This window comes from Simochromis diagramma, unplaced genomic scaffold (assembly GCF_900408965.1).
Source record: "Simochromis diagramma unplaced genomic scaffold, fSimDia1.1 OVJJ01000321.1, whole genome shotgun sequence".
NCBI lineage: Eukaryota > Metazoa > Chordata > Actinopteri > Cichliformes > Cichlidae > Simochromis > Simochromis diagramma.
In genome coordinates, this window is record NW_024386772.1 from 9651552 (window position 1) to 9672797 (window position 21246).

Here is a 21246-nt window from a genome sequence, read left to right on the forward strand (position 1 = left end):
TGGTTGCAGTAGCATTTATTCATCCACTCAATTTGGTTTTTTTCTGCTACTAGGAAATGACAGAGCATCTGCTGGTGTCTCTGTATGTAATTTGGCATATTTTCTATGATGAATCATAGACAACAACATTTGTGAGCCAAAATGAATCCCTGAACTCCTGCAGGTTCATTTCAGCAAGCCAGGACATCTTGATACTGCGGATGTGTTTCACATTAAGGTCACAGTTAGTTGAGTCTCACAGGTGATGGAAAAGACTGAGGTCAAACTAATTCACTCTACATTTAATGAGTGAACCCAAGTCCTAAACCTCACTCACCAAGTCACCGGGATCTCCCCTGGGTCCTGGAGGTCCTACTGGACCAGCTGGTCCAGGAGACCCCTGTGGAAGATACATTTAGTCCATATTTGCTTACATAAACGCAATAATCGTTTAATCGATAATCGGCTATACATATCAATTCTACATACTAACTACTGTTCAAAAACTTAAGGTGCAAGTGTTAGGCATAACAATGTCTAACACTGAAAATCTCAGCATTTTGCACCTCATCTGAAAAGTTCAGGTGGAATTTGTTTACCTCTGGCCCTGGTAGCCCTGGGGGTCCTTTCACTATAGTACCCTAGAAAAACATGGAGAGTATCAAGTTATTTTCCATACTCATAGCCAAACTACTAGCCTATTCATTAAAAGTCTGTAACAGTTCACCGGTTCATGAATAGCTGGCTCTCCCTTCTGGCCTTTCTCTGCTCTGAGGTTACCCTGAGGAGGGGTAAAAGATGAAAAGATGCGGACTGTCAGAAATCACTTAACACAGGCATGACCACTCACTTGATGTATGAGGTCACTGTGAGATTTACCTCTCCATCCCATGTCTGAGCCCTTTCCTGCTTTGCAAAGTCAAAGCCATCCTCGTACATTTCATACTCCTCATACTCTAACTCTGTATCATTCTTGAAATCCTCATATTCAAGAATCTGTTAAGGAATAACAAACTATTAGCGACTGGTGTAGTGAAAGCCAAATAACCTCACAGTGTTTCTATGCTGTGCAGAAGACATTTCTTGCGTTTGCGTTTAACCTACCTCATATTCAGTAACATTTGGGCCGACTGTTACTGTGGAAACTGAGAGATTATGATAAAAGTCTTCTAAAAGGTCATCTTCATACTCTTCCACCACTGGTTCCCTTACAGGTGTGTCCTCCTGCAGGCGAGCACACAGACTTAAGTGAGTCAGAGCAGAGATTAACCAGGCAGCACTGGGCATGTCTCTGTGCCACGCACTGCCTAATAAAAACACTGCATTGTACCACATGGATGTTAGCAAAACAGGTGGATTACATGGGAGTACACTGGTTAACCAAGATAAAAGCTTACAGGTGTGCAGTTAATTACAGTGTTTACAGTGTTATTAATTGACAGACTACATCAGATTCATGTGACAGCATGAGAGAGGCTGCTGCAGCAACAGAAGCAGTGTGAGTGTGACAAATTAGTTTATGTGCAAATTATAAACAGACAAATACATAGTGGTGGTAAGTGATTGCGGAGGTGAGAGGAGGAAGAGGTGCTCTCTAAATATTAGGGGAGTGATTGGTTAGAGCTGCAAATAGTGGGAGGGATTGGAACGGACAGCATCTACAGGCAAATTTGTCTACCTCCTCGGTAACCTTTGACACAGGCAATGTCCTAGGTATGAAAGTAGAGGCTTCAGTTGTGAAGTCAGGTTCATGTGTTGGTATCTCCGTGAAGGTCTTGTAGAAAACATCAGTTGGAATGGTAGTTTCTAGGGTACTCTTAATTTCTGGCAACTTAGTTGCCTGAAAAGTTTCCTGGGTTTGATATGGAGGCAGTGTTGTGGAAACTCTAAGGAAGCCTTCCTCCAGAGCTTCCTCTTCGTGTTTTTTCTTTCTGGATCCCCTCTCTCCCTTGTCCTTCCTTCTACGTTTGCCTTTAGAGCCTTTATCCCTCTTCTTTTTGTCCTTTTTTCCTTTCTTCTCCTTTTTGGGGGCCTCCTTTGGTTCAGCTGGCTGGTCACTTTGCATCAAGGCAACAGACCCATATTGGGAGGTCTTTTATGAAAAAGTAGAATGCAAGATGAGGACATAGATGGAGGATGGAGAAAAAAAACAAACACTGCTGTAAATGAAAATCATAGAAATAGCCTGCTTCAGGAAAGCCAAGAAATGTAATCAGGTCCCATGACACCCTTACAGATGCCCACTGTAAGTTCCAATGAGCTGATAAAAGCCTGACGCAAAATATGAAATGAGAAGGAATACACAAATATAGATTCTAAAAAAACACATTTACTTGATATTTACTTGTGTGCTTAGAGGTCACAGTGCCTTTAATGCTACAAATTTGTTAATTATATGCAAAAAGTGTTCTCTACTAAGTGAACAAATGTGAAGGACTGCACCCTCCACAGCAGCCGTAGTCTCTCATGTTGCCCCTTGGGAAAATTAAGTGCCCACCCCTGCTCCAGACTGACGTCCGTTACATGTCAGTGTTAGGAATGGCCCCTGCCTGAAAATGATGTTGTAGGCAAAGTCTGTAAAAGACATCAGCGACATGAATTAGATCCACTTTTAAACAAGCTCAGCGTGTAAGGGAGAATGATGGGAAGTAGGTCAGTGAAGTGACAGATGCTGACATATTCTGGACTCAAGAGTTCATTGCTCAGCTGTAGCTCTTTAAAAGCCAGCTGGATGACTATCGAAATGGACACACAGTCCCATTAATGAACCGTTCTTACATGATCATCAGTGGCTTGGCTCAACAAGTTGTGCACTCATAATTTTTTCACCTATGTTCATGTGGCATATGCACAAAAAATAGACAAACACAGAAAACATTGCGTGTGGTTCATGAAACCCACACACACAGCTGCTTCCTTCCTTTCATCTTATCTCTATCTTTCATACAGCACCAAAGACATATACAGTAATTTATGTCTATGACAGATACATCCCTTAAGGAAAGGAAGAGCTATTATATCATATTTGAGTTATGGGCTTCTGGCACCGTCTATTTTGCCAAAAGAGCATCTGACCATAGAACTGCTCCACTGCTGGCTGTATTTAAAAGAAGATACACTTACTTGCCCTATTCTGTGGTAATCGTCCAAGTCTCTTTTTAAAAGCCCTCAGAACCTTTGAAACATGTAGCTGTGTGCTTTTGCTTCTTTAACTGATTGGCTGTGAATTAAGTGTTTGGCAGCCAGAGAGACCTGCCATTAGGGCAAGAAGGAGAATTTCACGATACTGCTTAAGCGTTAATACACAATGTTGGGCTACTATGAAAAAAAGACAATGACACAATATGTACAGCATTTTAAAATTTCCAGGCCTTCATGTTCAGACAAAAACATAAGCCTGGATTCTACGGTTATTTAAGGTCACCAAAAGCTTGGCTTCACTGTAATGTTTGAAGTGTCAAACATTTTTCCAGTAGGCATCACCTCCTCTCAATGGCAGTACTGACCTCCTGCAGGTTCAGAGCTTGGCTGTGATAGGGCAAAGCTGAGTCACAGTCTGGTATGTAGTTTACACAGTAGTTGGCAGCAGCCTCGCTGTCCTCCACAATCAGCAGTTGTTGAATATCTCCCTGAAATAAAAAAAAAAAAAAATCAAAAATAAAGAAATCATGCAGCTGCTACTGCATGCTGAAATGACATTTGGGATGGAACAGACAATAGAAATTAAACACTCCAACTTGACAGATGCTATGAGAACATCTGGCTACATTGCTAAATGTAAAGCAGAGGGTTGTAAAGGAGTGCCACAAACTGTCAGCAACAGTAAAATTGTTACTGACTATTGGACCTCTTTTTGGCCATAACCCCATGAGGGGCCCAAGTGTGTGCACGAAACAGTCAAGCAGCTCTCTACCGCCGCCCCCCGTCAGGACCTTTCACTTCCCATCCTGCCCTGTGGGCAATGCCAGAGTGTATATATAGACACACAGAGAGACAGCATGGCTGTACCCTGCAGCACTGAACCCAGAGCCTTTTTTGGCTTTAGCGGCCTTAAACGCAAGACAACTGTAAACTTCTATCAACATCATATTTCACATCAGTCCTTCTTGTACTGAAATTACAAGGTTAATTAGTTTATAATGCCAATGAATACTCATCATACAGATATTATCAAGAAAAATATCAAAAATAATGTTTAAATAAAATTATATAAAAGTATATTTAAGAAAATGTTATATTTTAACTATTTTTTTGGCTGAGATCACAACATTTTAAAGGATGAATAAATACAAAAATAACAAATACAAGCTTCATAGTAAAAGAATAGGAGCTGCGGGGCTAATTTCTGTGAGACATGGATCAGAGAGTAATTGACAAAAAAAACACAGTGCTGCCAGCCCCACAGGACAGTGGCTGATAAGGTTTTGATTGAATTAGTGATACAAATCTATGTAACTGACACGCTATAGCAAACATACTGCCTGGTGAAATGTGTCCAGGGACAGTTGGGCAACCATTTATAATAAATTAAGTTAGATTAAGCATTTGATTTTGTGGTAATTGTAGCCCCATTGTAATCTCTTTAATTAAGATTTAGCTGCCAGAGGTGAAATAGATCTAAACACATCACTTCTCCTTTACCCACCGCCTCATATTTCTTCCAGCACAACTCAAATCAGCAGCGCATGTCTATGCAAAGCCTTGATCATCGTGAACAAAACTGTAATCCTAGGAACTGTTCAAACAGTCATTTATGCTTTAATGTATTAAACATGAAAGGATTTGTTATCCATTTATCCCTTTTTTCTTCCTGTTTTGGCCAAAAGCCCATGTCAAGCAAAGAAAATTATTGCACTCTAAGGTGTGATAGAGAGAGAGAGTGAGAGCTGCAGGGAGATGGAGAGAGAGCGGGAGAAGGCAAAAAGGAGCTAATCCAATCTAATCCAATCTCAATTCAAGATCAAAGGAAATGCTTCCACAGACAAGTTTTCCTGTTTTTCTTGCCTAGCAGGAGCCCTCTCTTCTTGAAAAACACAGCAAGTGAGTGTTGCACCAAATTGTGTGTACGCTGCCATTATTCATTTAGATTGGGGCAAGGACATCTAAAGAGGCTATGTGAGGGCGTGTTGAAAAAGGAGTACACCTCAGCTGAACCTGCAAATTTCCAGTGACGCCCAATCTTCTTTCATGTTGTCACACATGTCACTGTGGGCACAGGCTCATTAATGTTTAAAAGTCCACTCCACTTCCCCCTGCTGTCTCATATAGGGTGTGTTGTGCCAGATAGCCAATAATCTTCACCAAATCATAAGTAACTAGGCCTTCTCTGTGGAGTTGTCCAGCCTTCGCCTAATCAGATTTCTTGTGTGAGTCATAATCTTGTGTGAGTGAAGGAGCTAGAATATAATAAGCGATCTCACTGCAATAAAACTGCATTTTGACACTAACAGATGCTCACGTCTAACCAAAAACATCTGACTATCATCAGCTATGAGTCATTAGCGAGACAAAATTAACTTTGACTTAAAGAGACTTTGATTAATACTTCTCTAGTTTTTTAATGGTAAATCTATGTATGCATTTCAATAAAGCTAAACTTTAAAGATATGCTTGACAAAACTTTGTTTCAACATGCCTTACAAGCAGAGCCAAAAATATTTCTTATTTCCTGTACTAAGCGAGACAGAAAGAATTTCCTAACAAATAAATACTGGGCTGGATTTTATCTGCGCAGTCAGCATGTTGGAGACATACAAACAGGGCACATAGCAGCCAAAAAGGAGTCCAGTCAGACCTAAAATTTGCTTTCCTATAAAGAGCAGGGTATGAATGCAAAACTTCTGCAGTCATTTGTAAGCAATCTGGAAGCAATAGAGACATTAGTGGCTGGCCAAAGTCCCCATGCTCCCACGCTGAGCTCCCACGGTGGGAAAACTGGGCTGGAACACTGACCTCCTCCCCAGAACCAGGGTCTGGGAACAGAGGGCCAAAGGTCAGCCTACTTAATTTTTTTTCCCCTGTGGCACCAGCCTCACCCAAGGTGTACAACTTTGATAATCAGATAACATATGTGAGAAATGTGTCTTTTATCGACACTTGTATCAACAAAAATATAAAGTTGAACAAACTATTTTGGGTTACTTAACGCTCTACAGCAAACAAGATTTAAAGACTCTGATAGACTAAGCTGATTGCACACTTCCTTACACGTGACCACAAAAATTGCATGTATTAAAGTAAAGGATGGATCTGATTAAGGATGGTCTGAAGAGTATTAGTCATCACCACACATTTGGTATCATCATCATAACTTTTCACAAACGAAGACAAATAAGAGCATGGGAGTGTTTTTGGAGCAAAGCCAGAGATTAAACAGTCTCCATTGCTTCTGAACAGGGAAATTTATAGAGCCCACAAGGAGACACATTTCTTAACTGAAGTGGGGATATAAAATAATTTAACAACTGGAATGCCTGAGAGGAAAGGGTAGGAAGGGAAGAGTGACTTACAACATGAGATGGTCAACTAGATTATTGCACAGGAAAGATTAAAAAAATGTATGGACAGGGTTAAGGAATTAGTTATTGATTATATATGAGGAAATCTGTTTCTATTGGTCAAAAAAAAAAAAAGACAGAGTGAAGTTATAATAACCCTTCCTCTGGATGTTCAAAATTTCAGATGCAGTCTTCCTTTTTGCAGACTGTGTCGCTGATGGAGAAGGAAAACTATTTTATTAACCCAACTGTATAACTTATACCTCTACTAAAATTAACATCTTATACCTTCTCTTTTTTAAATTTTTTCTTGCTCCATCGCTGAATAGAGACAAAGCCCTGGAGATATCGCAGGGGAAGGGGCTTGAGCCCATCTCTGTTTTATGCTGTGGATGACAGACTTAGAGTGGAGCTTCATTGGGAATGACAATGGGGCAGGGGTTGTGTATTGTTATGGAAAGCACACAGAATTATTTATGACAAAACAGAGGAATAAAAAAAAAACACAAGTTTTTTTTGTTATGGGTTTCTTTTTTGGCTTCTCCTTTTTTCCATGAATATTGATACATGTGAACAAATCTTTGTAACTGAACAAGGATTAAATCACCAGCTGTTTCAGGTAGTTATATGCTGGCAACCCCCCCTCAAGAAATGCATAATTATTGGATTTGAGGTGGGCTTGATTAAACTGGTCATATCTCCTTGCTACTTCCTCTGAAACACATTTCTTTTTATATATTTTTTTTGTTCAATAGCACTTGATTAACATTAGTGCCCTGTCATCCCATTCTCTCTGCATTTTCCCCTTTTTATTCTGTAAAATGTTGTTTTTTTTTACAGTTTATACTGTAAAGTTTGTATTTTGTTGTCCTGTTTCACAGGCTGATGAATGCTATATTATGGCAGACAGACAGATAGATAGGTAGACTCATCTTAGGCAATAAAGAGCTAAATTGGTATTAGTATGAAACATTAAGAAGTTCGAGAGGCTCACAAACACGAACAACTCATACAAATGAAAACAAGGTCATCTTGTCAGATCATTCAGTGTGCCCTGCATTGCATTGCATATCAGTGAAACTAGATATTTGTATACCTCAATAAATTAATGCACAAAGAATGCACACTTGATAGGAATTGACTGCATGGTTTGCCTCAAGTAACTCTGGGATGCAATGTTTTGCCCAAGAACATTTTAGCATGTGGAGACTAGAGGAACAATTCATAGCCAACATAAAAATAATCTATTCAAACTTTTATTTTTTGTCTGCTTAAACAGATGTGCAGAAATGTTGAGTGAATACTAAAAAACCCAAAACAAACAAATAAAAAAAACCCAGAAAATTGTACTGCCTGAAAAACTATAGAAACATTTAGATTTGAGCTTTATTTTTTCATAATGCCCTACCTCAAATATTTCTTCATCCAGCAGCCGTGTCCCAAACACAGTGACACCCTCTGTGCTGACTACAGCATTGTCCCCTCGGAGCAGTTCAACGGTCTCTACTTTCTTGCAATCCAAGTAAAGGGTCACAGTTTTATCCTGCACACTATAGGCTATCCGGTGCCATCTGAAAGAAACAAAGATAAAGGGAAACTTAACAAGCTGCTAACCTTTGTCTGTTGAAGGATTAAGAAAGTTATTGCAAATGCAGTTAATATCATTTATGTATTTATGCTGGTGCGCTGGTTTGATCTACCAAACACACAAATCACCTTTACTCTAAATTTTTATAGGTCTTATGTAGAAGATATCAGCCCTCAAACTACCCACTTTCCATCAGCAAAGTTGACCTTCTTGAAAATGGGGTACAGTTCTGGTGCTGGCTGCCCGTCCTGATCCTCATATAGGAAGACAGGTGACTGGCCTACTTCGAGCCCCAGCTGTTGTACTCCCTGGTCATCATACAGCGAAAGCAGGAAAAACTGGGAGCCCTCTTTAGCTCGCATGGTAGTCATCAGGGAGAAATTCTCAGGAAATGTGGTATCTGAAGGGAGAGAGGAGACAACAGGAGAGAGTTGATAAGTCATACAAGAGAGAGCACAGCAGGGACCCGTCACCCTCACTATAGTGACAACTAAGTAGAAATAATAATGGTAAAAACTATTGCCAATGAAAGCCGTCAGCCCAGGAGGAGCAGTACGTGGAGTTTGTTCATATTTCTCATGGAGTTTCTTTCTTTATATTACATTGAAAAACTACTCTGTATAAGGTCTTGTAGGAAAAAAATAGCCCATTACCAGGGAAGAGCTGTTTGGTGGGAGCACTGAGCTGGATCTTTTTGATCCTGTAGGCCAGGTCTGTCTCCTCTGTGTCTCTCCTGCTGGTGCAGAGACCAGCCTCCAAGGACACCCCCTCCATGTTCTCTGACAGCTTCAGCATTTGCAGAACATCAATGGAATTAGCTGGAAGTGAAAGAAAAGAAAAGAAATTAGCCATCAGTCTATAGTTCTACATCAGATAAAACAATTTAGTGGGTTTTTTTGTTTCTCATAAACTGAAGCTAATTTTCTCTCTTTCAACAAGGTGATGTTAACTTGCCTGACTTCCATATTTTATCTTTATTTCTGTATTCTCGTATAAAGAACTATAATAAACATGCTGAGTGGAGGTTGTGTTTTTGCTTGTCACTTTAAAACTTAAATTCTGCCAGTGTGACAGCACTTTTGTGTCTGGCTGAGTTAAGTGCTGGTTGCTACCAAGCTGAAAGGCAGGGTTTAATGAGGCTGGAAGCTTGTTTGAAAGTGTGGAGCCTTCCTGCTTCCTAGGAGTCGGAAGAGAAAAGCTCCTCTGAGATGTGGCGGCAGGTGGCCAGACTACTGTGGGTGTTATTATAGGACTGGGGTAGTACAAAGCCTAACCATAATCCTGCTCTAGCACACCTGGCAGCTGACACCTGCACACCACTCACCCTGCAGCAGCTAGCAGCAATATGCCCCCCATCTTGTTTATCACACTGAACAATTCACTGGTTTAAATTAGTTCATCAGTGATTCATTACTTAAACATATTTAAGTAAGATATCTAATTTTAATATTCATTTTTTTCTGAAAAATGTAACATCTATGGTAACGGGGTGACACTTCTTTTAATCCCATGAAATTCCCTTTGCACTTCTCTGAACAATAGACAAAGAAATCAAATTAATACCATGACGGTACCTGATCACAGTGAAATGACTCATTCCAAAGCTGTTGAAATCTAAATGGACTAAACTTCATTACTACATCAAGCAAGAAAAATCTTGAAAGTAAGAATTTGTTTTCATGTAAACGCATATATCATTAAATTATACTTATTTGCAATAAGCAGAGCAACTTTTGGCCTGACGGATATGAAATGTACTCCAGTATAAAGTCTCTCTCATTATAATGAGCCTGTGCTGTATTTGCAGTATGCTGTTCGTGTAATTTTAGATGTTCCGCTGATAAAATGCTGCTATGAGCATTAGCCAGGATCAGAGCTTTGTGTGCAGCCAGTCCCCCACCAGCTGCTAGAGAGAGCCACTCAGCACTTAGCATTCCAGGCATCTGAAATGAGGATCCTAAACCCAAATTGCCTCCTGAAGCTCTTGTCCCTCGAACAGAACTCTCCTTTTATCTCCTTGTTAATTAAACATATGGAATGAGTTTACTGTTGTCCAGACAGTGCTTACCGAAAACACACTGTGTTACATTTTATGCCATTATTTATTTGCATAGCATACATCCTTTATTCAAATAAGCTCTGGGAGCTCACCCTCTCAGAAAGCCAGCATGGCAACAGGGTTGTAAAGCTAGTAGCCAGGCTTGAACAATGTAAAACAAAAAGGACAGATTTAAAAGTGTTTAAGATCTCAAAGATTAAATTTTGCATTTATGCGCAGTTTTAAACAAGCTTTGTAAATTAAGTAGTTACAGAAGGTCCTATCTTCTTTCAACAGAAACTTTGCACTGTTTTACTCCCACACACTGCCCACACTTATAACCTGATTGAGGACTGGCATTCCTTCCTGTTGCAAATTTCTGGTTGTGGTTTTCAGTTTCTCATATTCTCATATCTTTAGGGAGGCTGTGTTAGTTCTTGTTATTTTCACTGTGCAACGTTTTAAGAGTTTTCCTCAATACCTCAAAATTATCAACAATAGTATCACAGAGATATGTTAGAGGTACCTGAGTTAACACTATAATTGTATTAATTTCATATTATCTTGTATGTCTCTTTGCCGCGTACAACCATCAGGTTGAAAAATAATGACAAATGGCTAATGGCAGTGTATGTAAGTGTATGTATGTAAACCTTACATGTAGCATTACACACGTAATAATGCTTTAATCAATTTATTTATTTATTTATTCCCTGCAAAAATACATTTATACTGAAACTTATTAAATGACTTCATTACAACACACAGCTTCTCTTCTACCAATCCCTGCACACTAACATCTATAGCCATAGTTACTATTGAAAATACACAAAAAAAATGCATTTAGTTGTACCTTTAATTTATAAATTTGATATTTACTAAGCTCAGCTTTCCTTCTAAAGATTTTGCTTACTTTGAAAGAAATATTAGAAAAACATGTTTTTTAATTTGAACTCGTGAGCATAATTAGGCAGAGAAGAGTGACATAATAAATTAAGCACATATTACGTATATTACAGGATCAGGTGCTGAGAGACGCAATAAACAGATGGATAGGAAAAGCATAGCAAGACTCTTTGAATTATTATTGAGATGTGATCAATAAAAAATTATATGGGCTGTCCTGCTGGTTAAATTTGCTACCAAAATGAACTTGTTATAACCAGTTCACCTTTGTGACACTTAATATAAGCAAGTCACCAAAAAAAACTAGGAATTTTCTTAACTGCATGTGCAGTTCAGGGTTGCAGGAGCCAATCACAGCTGTCATAGGAGAAGAGATAGGGCACGCTGAACCTTAAACATGCAACCAGTCTAGCATATGATGCCAGAAAACAATTCATCCTCACATTCATTCTAATGGCCAATCCAGAACCACCAAGTAGCCTAACGTGTCTTTGGACTGTGATAGAAAGCCAAAGTGAATCCATGTACAGAACAGCCGACTAGTAAAGTCAAAACCAAAACATCTTGCCGCGCGACATCAATGACAACCTATAACCACCACACCATGGTGCAAATTGATGGTCAGATGGATGGATGACCAAAAACTCTCTGTTGACTGCCTATGGAGAAGCAAACGACATAGCACTCTAGAGTCCCCTTTTTTCATCCAGCTAAATTCTCACTAAATAGTTAAGCGTTTACATTTCTGTCTTTATTTCTAACAAAAGTTTACTTTGGACTTCTTCTCATGTCTGGGATCTATTCCTTAATGTTTGTATTTCATTGAATTGGTAGATTCTCTGTCTAATCCCAAGAGAGTTCTTCATTGCTCTGGTGTGGCCTTGTTTGATTCCTGACTGCAAATCAATTTCCTTTGCAAACGTAAGTCCAAATCCAGTATACACACAATGTTCCTCTGTCTGAGGATGCGAGGTCATGAGGCAATGATGTTTGGAACAGTCTGAATAATGTTTTAAACTAAAGTCTTGTGGTTTTAATTATAGAGGATTTGTAACATTCTGTCAGCAGAATTTAGACCAGCACCTGACAAAATGACCAATGTAAGCTAATATAATTTGCTTTTGAGCACAATTGTTAAATTACCATCCACAGATTCATTTAATAATGCAACTACTGAGTCATGGAAGATTTTTTTTTTCCTCTAATCACTATGAGCTTTAAAGCTGTTGACCAATTCCAAACATTTTTTTAAGTATGGACTGACAGGAGACTCTTGACCTCTGACTTTCACAAGACAACAAAGAAAAGTGGAAAAACACAACAATGCCACGGGGAAAACTCTGAGACAAGCAGCAGGAACTCCTTCGAAAAGGATCCATCCATCAATTTAATGGGCTACACTGAAAGAAAGAGAAAAGAAATGGCCATGGATCTGTTTGGTAAGCTGACTCAGAGGGCATAGGAAGTCACTTCCTATGTCCTTAAATCTATCAAACTTTCACTGCTGTTACAGGTTGATAGATTTAAGGATGACTATCCCTATTTCACCTCACACCTTATCTGGCATAAAAGGAAGAACTAAGAGTGGTGGAAGATTGCCAAATGAAGTCTGGATCAGTGAAAGAATGTTATCTATTCCCTGCTTTGGAGTCTCTTATGTCACCTTGAGTTGTGTCAGTTCTTGCATCCTCCTTACCTATCCTGCAGCACTGACTGTCTGAACAGGTTCTGCTCGCATCTCATTATGCTTTGCAGTATTCGTGCCCTTACCTCACCCTTCAAATTATGTTAATTCTACAGAAACTTGGGAAGAGTAGCTGAGCATAAAAGAGAACATCTGGTACGGGCTACTGATAAACAAAACGGTCCCCACCATTTGGCTGAATGTGCTGTGAAACAGCATCAGAAATTCTCAAAGGACTGATGACTCAGAATGTTTTCCAATCACACCAAAAGGTCAGACTGTTTGGAAAAGGGCTGAAATGTCCAGCAATTGCACAGACACCAGGCATTTTTTGAGAATACTCACAGCTAACATGCACTGAACACCATATGATGATACATAATCATCCATATAAATGCATACAGTTCAATGCCGTAAGACACTTGTCAGTCTGTTTTTTTGTTTGTTTGTACTTTTATCTTTGAGAACACCATGTCTGCCCCACAAGAGTGACAGGCACAGTTTTCCTCATAGTAAAAAGCTCTGCAGTCCAACTCAGAGTTCCCATGTAAATACAGCCAAACAATCCACATCTCTCTGTGCCTTCTCTGGCTGTGTGACACTTGACATAATCTCTCCATCGCCTGCGGTCATACAACTTAGCACCACTTCAGTCGTAGATAGACATAATGTGTTCTCTGTGTTTGAAAAGCAAATGTCTCCAAAGACATTCTCCATGACTCATACCACCTACGCTCACAACCATCCCTGAAAATACCCCTCTCACACACACTACTCTGTCAAAAAGTACTGAATCCTGAAACTGGGGACTTTTAAAAGGAAATGCAGCCAGGAAGAAATCTCAGCAATAAGAACTTCCCATAGTATCTTGGGCCACACCCTGAGATGAGTGGAGGAAGAGAATCTCACATTTAAAGACTGAAATACTTTTCAGATGTAGCCTATAACAAATGAGACAGAAACATGTGCACATGAAGCTGAAATACACAGCCAGTGAATTATTCTTTTTAGATGGGTATATGAAATCCATCTAAAATCTATTTATTAAAATCCAACTCACCACAAAATCTGCTGTTGTGACAGAATTTCTTCAGAAAATGGGAAATGTTGTAAAATATTGAATGGTATTGAAAATGATGACAGACACAGTGGTCGAATAAATCCAGACACATTTTCACCCGTGGCTGCAAGAAAAATAGCCTTTAATCTAATTAAGACTTGGTGTGACCTTTTGTCTGGGTCACGACTGTGTGTGGACAGGAACTCTCTGAGCTGCAGAGAGCTAATGCATGCGGAAGAGACACGCAAGCACAGAAAAAGAATAATAAACTGTCTGCACACCTAGTCACAGCAGAATAGACAAAAACTGTTTATAGCTCAGTTCTAGCTTTAACATTCCCAGAGGAAGAGAAAAGCACTTTGGAACACTGCCTTTGTAACAATTTCTCTCTCACTATATTAATTACTGTGTCAAACACTTTACTCGTTTGCTTATAAATAAAAGTAACTGAAGCACAAGAATACATTTGTGCAAACTACTGCAAAAGCATTTTTTTTTTTCGTTCTTTGGACATTGCTTATATACTGAGGCCACAACAACCTAGTATTGACTAAATATATCTCGTGACATTAAATCATCAGTCATAGTCAAAGGATCTTTAGAGATCTGTGTGCATGTGTGGATCAGGCTTGTTCTGGCACATTCAGCTGAATCTCTCTGAGCTTAGGATCCGGGGAATCTGGAGGCTGGATCAGTGCCTTGGGCTTTTTGTTGTGTTCCTCAAGCTGTCCCTGTGCCATTTTTGAGTTGTGGAGGGTGCGCTGTTTAATGCTGGGGAAGCTGCTGTTTTGAGAGAATGCCTTTGCCTTTGGGGTTGTGTTTGGTCTGGAGCAATGTGTAGGTGAGAGTATCCCACACGAATGCCAGGACCAAGGACTCAAGGTTTTGCAGAAGACTACTGCATTTGAACAAGATGATCTGTGTCATTTACACAACATGGCAATGGTTTAAATGTTGTGGGTGATAGGATTATGTCTGTCTGTCTGGCTGCTTGTCTGTGGGCAAGATAAAGTCATCACACTGGTGACCAAAATAAAGGTTGACTATGAAGAGAAATGTGTAACAGCCCACAAAGAGACTTTTTAGTAAAGGGCACCAGAAACAAACACCCAAAGTCCTCCTTATCAGATGTATGAATAAATATTGTTACCCTGCCGTGCCAACTTAAGTGCTTTTTTTCCACAGCATGTGACTGTCTAAGAAAGTGTGTTTCACAGTGTCATCATGGCAAAATTTGCTCTAAGATACACCTTGGGGGTGGGGAACGTCATTGTCATTTTGGTTTTTTGGCAGAAGCTTCAATGCCTGTCTGTATGTCTTTGGCCGGATTTTGTCAATATGATGGGTGTGGTCGGAGTCAAGTCAAAGTATTATTTTGAAAGCCTGCAGTGCATAAAAATGCAGAGATATTTATTACACTGAATTTGTTGTGTTTATAGATCTGCTTTTGGTTATCACTGACAGTTTAGGAGCGTGTCAAGTCAGCAGTTGCACAGATGGTGGCTGGGAATTTTTGTTAATCATTTTCTCAGGGGTAACGAGTTAGGAAGTCCTATTAATGGGGTCAATCAAAGCAAGGATGTGAGTAAACAGGACAACCTAATTGAATATTAAGTGTTCTGTATTATGTAAACCGGGTATCTATCATATGCTCTCTTCATAATAAGAACTTGATCTATCTCAAGTCTACGCTCAAAATAATCCAAACAGGTGAACGGAAACAAATATTACAACAACATTGCTGATTGTCAATGTAGGTCACTGGGCATATGTGGTTGTTTGGGCTAATGCCCACATCAGTAATACTTTTTGTGTTGACACTAAATGGTGGAATCCAGTTACACATTTTGCTCCAGTTCACATCAGTACCACATTCTTCAGTCTCCACAGTTAGTTTTGCTCATGTTTGCTCACAGCACGACAGGCTAACAGGCCAAAAGCTGTTTGGCCCATAGAGAAAACACCTGCCCGTGAAGGCCCATAACTGGACAGGCAATACACACAAACATACATAGAAACACACACATTTATACTACTAGGCTTGTCAGGACTTTCTTTCACTAATGTAGATCCATTATCTACTGCAAGGCTCACAATGGTCCTTGTTGATTCAAATCATCAAGCCCTGGGCAATAGTGAGGAAAAAACATGCACATCTATGCATGACCAAGCCCATTTTAGTTTCAAACGCAAGCTGTCATCTAGACTTTGATACATAACATTAAGGCAGCTTTATGGAGAGCAACAGCGTTTCCAAAATCAAAGCAGAACACAGTATTATAAAATAAAATATTCACAAACTATGTGTAATACAGGTACAGACATGACTATTTCATTTTTGCTCCAGAGAAACAGTATAAGTGGAACTCAGAGACCAAGATTACTGCAATGTTAGTGGTCGTACATGGTTTTAAATGACTTTGATAGGAACTCTTAACGATTATTCAGAGATGGTGCACGTGATGGATGACTTTGAAATAACTTTTCTGAAGTTCAGAAATGTGGATATTAAAGCAAATGACATGTGAGGATACATGGACAGAAAGGAAACTCATCTGATGTTTGTTTATTGCAAGTCCACAGGAAGCCGTTCCAGCTAGTCTCCAAAAAAGCTGCTTGGAGCATCCAGTGATCAGGAACTCAGAGTCATAGAAGCCTGAGGGGAAGGGAGTTTCTGGAAGCCAGATGTCCATTGAATACTATAGATTGAGGTTTGGCACCACAAAGTGTATAGGCATCATATCTAAAGATTAAACACTTGGGGGAATTCCAAACAGTCTGCTTCATCACAATGTCAGAGAAGCAGTTTTGATGTGATACCTGCAGCATCAGCAAGTAAGGACAGACATCAGCATATCTAACACTTCTCATGTTTAATGATTCAATTAGAATAGCTTAAACTCATTTCACAGGAACTAACACTAGAGCTGTAATGCCTCTTTTCTCATTCTCTATGCTGATAAATGCAGCAGCCTTTTTTCATGTGTTTTCATTTGCCGGTAATTTGTTGCTGGATCAAAGGCGAACAAGCTTTGCTGCCATCCTTTGGGAGTCTGGTGAAGGATCGGCAAGAAGACTGAATCAAACGGGACACAGTGAGGGGGCTGTATGCACAATTTGCCCCCTATCACAGGCAAAAGCAAGAGGAGCAAGATGATGTAAATGATGTGATAAGGCACATAAAATAAAAACAAACATCCCATACACCCAGACTTTGAGCAGACTAAAAAAAGAAAACAAAGAAAACAAAACTGAGCAGAAACACATCGAGGCAGCACAACAGAGGATTCTAAAAGAAATGAACCGTGCACATGTCCAAGAACATCGCACTTCCTGTTAGCAAACATGACTACAAAGTACTCTCTCATCTCACGAACACACACAGAAAGCATATGGGAAAACATTCTTGAACTGCAGTACACACAACAAACACACACACACACACACACACATGCATGCTTAAATTCACAGGCACAAGACACACACATTATCAGCCACATGTGCATATCTAAGACTGTCATATCTGTACCACCATATGTCCTATTCACTCTTTTAATCATGTGAGGCTCTCACTTCACAGACCCTCAATAGAAAGCAATGGACACCATGGACAACCGCTGTGCCACCTGAATGCCACTTGTGTCTATTGGCTCACTTCCTCCTCTCTTGATGTTGTTTGAGCCAATGAATTCCAAAAATCTTGCCAGTCATAAAAGTAGGTGAAGCCAAAAAACCAAGACTGACAACAAAATATGTGTAACTACTTTGGAAAGACCACAAAATCCCTCCATCACTGAATCTGTAAACTGCAATTCTTGTAAAGAAGTAGTCTGCATCAGTTAATGATACTTGTGCCAGAGACCTGCGTGGGTGACAATTAGAAGTGAGCTACTTGCCATGTCGGCAACAAGCAACTCTTAAAATGGCTGCATCAATGGCTGGTTTTTATTTATTTATTTTTGAAAGTGCAACAAATGTGAAGGCCTGGACACTGTGACAGACAGATACAGCTGTTTGATAGTCACCAGATGTCTTCTTTTTTGCAGGTGGATAACTGGAAAATGTGTCCAATGATTACATTCCACCATAGTGGAAGTGGGTCATATCAGTTACTGTGCAAATGTGATCTGAGATTCAAGTCTGCAATAAAAATACATCACTATAAAAGTGTGCCAGAATCAGGAAGGCAGTAGTAATATGTGCATTAATTTAAGATCTGTGTGCATTAAACAGATCCATGGAAGGAATTTTAATCTGCCCACTTGCAGTGTTTCAGCCATTCGCAAGCCAACGTCAAACCCTCTTTCACAGTAAACCGACGCCGGTCACAAGCAAACTCAAACATGACATCACACATCTCCTTAAATCGCTGATTTACACCTGACGCATGAAGGACATAGCCCAATTCAAATCTTGGAAATATCTTTGATTAAAATGCAACAAGAACAGGAAAAGCTGAGGAAGCTGCTAAATACCCTCCCAGTGCAATGAGGCGGATAATTAATCTGTCATATGCAAGAAGGGGTTATATTACAATCATCTGCACACCTCTCAAGCATTCCGACAACTTCTGAAAGTCATTTGAGTCAGCTTGCAATTTTAATCCCAGCCCGAAGCGACTCTGTAGAACAAGTAGCAGCATCAACAAACCATTTGCAAAGATTTTAATCAGTCTAACACACCAGGAACCAAAATAATTCTAAGATGAAGGTGTGAAGATCTGCGCTAATAACTTTGTGTTGGCTAAAGGCCAAGTGATCTTTAAAAATAGTCAGGGAAACTTAGATGAAGGGGACAAAGCGTCAATCAGACAATAGAAGGCTATAAGGGGGCATAAAAAACATTTTTTGCATTTTCAAGGATCTGTATTGTACATTTGAGTGTCCAGCTAAATACTTTACCCGCTTGTGTCGTTGTTACATGAAGCAGAACAAACAGAAACAGTGTTAGTCTCCAGCGCGACCAGGTCCTTATTAAATGGTCCATCTTTCAATGCGGGGATCTGTTTCCAGACCCAAAACTTTAGAGTGCAGGCGTTGTTGCTGCTGGAACTAGGCAGCCATGTGCGAAGAAAAGGAGACAAGCCAGTGTGCAGCTCCACTTGCTTGACCGTTGAGAAGTTTTGTTGTGGTGTCTTCTCTGAGGTTCGCTCTGCTCCTCTAATTCAATTTCTCCCTCTCGCCATCACTCCCTCCCTCCCTGTGTTCTCCCCTCCTCCGCCTTGTCCCTCCCACAGGACGGTGTACTGCGTCGCATGGCTGCGCGGTGCGCCTCCAGGGACTCCATCATAAATCACGTTTATTACTCGCGTAATTTGTCAGTTCCCACTTCTGAGAGGTTGTCATTACCCACAGACAGCGTGTAAAGTACAACAAATTTACCTGGTAACTTGTCATATAGATTTTTTTTGCAGAACTAAATTAGAACAGGATGACACCTGAGTCAATTAGATACAAGATTTTTTTTAAAATGGATCACTGGAAATGCTGCGCTTGTAAAAATGTGATTTTTTTTTACATAACAATGACCCTAATTATGCTCATATTGATGGTAATATAGATATAGTTTTAAATATATGTAAGTGTCAGTATTTCATTATTGTTATTTTGCTTGAACACTGTTTGTTTATTGGCTGAATGAACTCAGAGAATGAGCCCACCACAGCTCAGAGTCATCATTTTAGAAATTAATAAAAGGGGCTGGGCGGGTCCTAACTTTAATTTTAGTGGCTATCCCATAGTAGATGTCTCTAATTTAGTCAAACCCACGAGAAAATAGCAGGGCTCTATGTGCACAAACACAAACATCCACATTATCTCACTTTTTTGCAATTTTTAAATGCCAGTTAATCTGACTTAAAATATCAAGAAGTAATTTCTGTTTAACGCTGCTAAGATGAATGAGAAGAAATGTCTTAGGTATAGGTGACATCTTTCCCAGTCATCTGAGCTCAAACGTGTAGCGATCATCACTTCTGGGAGCTGAATACATTCTGCCAAAAGTCTAATTAATTCCAAGACAACTGTATTCAGTTGAGACATGCTTTAAGATAAGACTTGTGAAGGCCTTGTCTAATTGGAATATTACCAAAGATAATGATTCTAGAATCCAAGCTACAGAAGGCTTTTGTAAAAATAACTGGGAGATGAAATCCCAGAGAATATTAAAGACAAAATGAGCCAAGTCATAATATCTCAAGGGAAAAGAGCCTCTAACCACAGAATGTAGAAGGCCTCAACTCAGTCATTTTCCAACAGAGCGTTTCCATATCACTTCAGTCCAAGCCAAATGCTAAGCCCCAAATTATTCAACATCATTGACCTATGATCTGAATCCAGAATATGTTCTTTTTTTTCTTAATGGTTAAATAAATAAATTCAAACTGTTAAGTTCAGTATCATTAAAGTTTGTTATCATTTAATAATCTTCCTTCAAGTTCTTTAAAATAAGAAAACCTTTAGGAATATGAAATATAAATGTATTTCCTGAATTTCCTCAAAGTGAAATAGTCCAAATTGTGGGAATAAGTGTGGGCCTAATTAGAAAGAGTACAGAAAACTAGTGGTAGCAAGAGATTAGAGGAGCGTTGACAGAAACAGATGACTGGACACATTGATGTTGATTTGTTAGGTAAACAACAATCTCCCTGACCTCCCACAGTAGTTTAGCTTTAGCCTGATTTAGGGCCACATTCCTGGTAGCTTTTAGCAGATAGTTACTAAGAGTCTAATAGGTAGTCTGAACTTTGAGTGAGAAATACTTTTAGAGCGTGTGCTATGTACCTTTGTCCTGTGTAACTAAAAATTACATAACGATGGACAAAAGAAGTTACAGTTTCTCCTTTATTCAAAACAAACAAACAGAAAAACACGACATTAATTATCCAGACTTTACTACATGAATTGCAATTGGGACTCAAGCATAATTTATAATTATTCGTATAATGTGATAACTAAAATTAGGTTGATCCTTTTGACTCATTGCAGCATTTTGTCATCTTCAATGAAGCAGAATCCATAAAACAGCCTGATGATTTAAATAGATTTACCTTTTCAAGAAATTTACAATAAACACACAGATGTTTATAAAAACTCCCAAATCAGTTATTCTCTTTATCCTGAACTAATGGAGCCACTTTTTCTACAAATTACAACTCACGAGGAAACACAGAGACTTTTGTTTGGTGTGCATTTATTAGTTTAAAAGTAGGAAATTGGAGATGAAGTTTAGTTTGGCAAGAAATGAAGAAGAAGAAAAAACAAACAAATGAAGAATCTGTTTCTGTTTTAGTTTTCATCACTGACATTCCTGTTTTTACATTTTTATTTCCTGGAAATGATCAAATTATAAACACAGTAGTGGAGTGTAAAGTTAAAGGCATGTGACAGACTGGAAGCAACTCTTTCTCCCTCTGCAGGTCACTCTTTGCTGATAAATAACTGTCTAGTGTTTTTTATTACATTATCACAGAGAGTGGAAGTTAAGAAATCTGTT

At 39.3% G+C, this 21246-nt stretch overlaps 1 protein-coding gene across 2 annotated transcripts in view; it reads right to left on the bottom strand.

Moving 5' to 3' along the window:
* Positions 1 to 18935, bottom strand: part of col5a3a (collagen, type V, alpha 3a) — a 44460-nt gene extending 25525 nt beyond the window's left edge. Inside the window, exons 1-11 of one of the 2 annotated variants that reach the window (XM_040047911.1) lie at positions 18654 to 18935; positions 8718 to 8882; positions 8251 to 8464; positions 7885 to 8047; positions 3486 to 3608; positions 1658 to 2071; positions 1084 to 1203; positions 859 to 975; positions 707 to 760; positions 579 to 620; positions 317 to 379 (exon numbers count right to left, since the gene is read on the bottom strand). In XM_040047911.1, coding sequence (XP_039903845.1) covers positions 317 to 379; positions 579 to 620; positions 707 to 760; positions 859 to 975; positions 1084 to 1203; positions 1658 to 2071; positions 3486 to 3608; positions 7885 to 8047; positions 8251 to 8464; positions 8718 to 8882; positions 18654 to 18738 — 1560 coding nt within the window. In that variant the 5' untranslated portion in view covers positions 18739 to 18935. The remainder of the gene's footprint in view (positions 1 to 316; positions 380 to 578; positions 621 to 706; positions 761 to 858; positions 976 to 1083; positions 1204 to 1657; positions 2072 to 3485; positions 3609 to 7884; positions 8048 to 8250; positions 8465 to 8717; positions 8883 to 18653) is intronic. The other variant, XM_040047919.1, reaches the window with a different exon arrangement.
* Positions 18936 to 21246: the final 2311 nt, after the last annotated feature.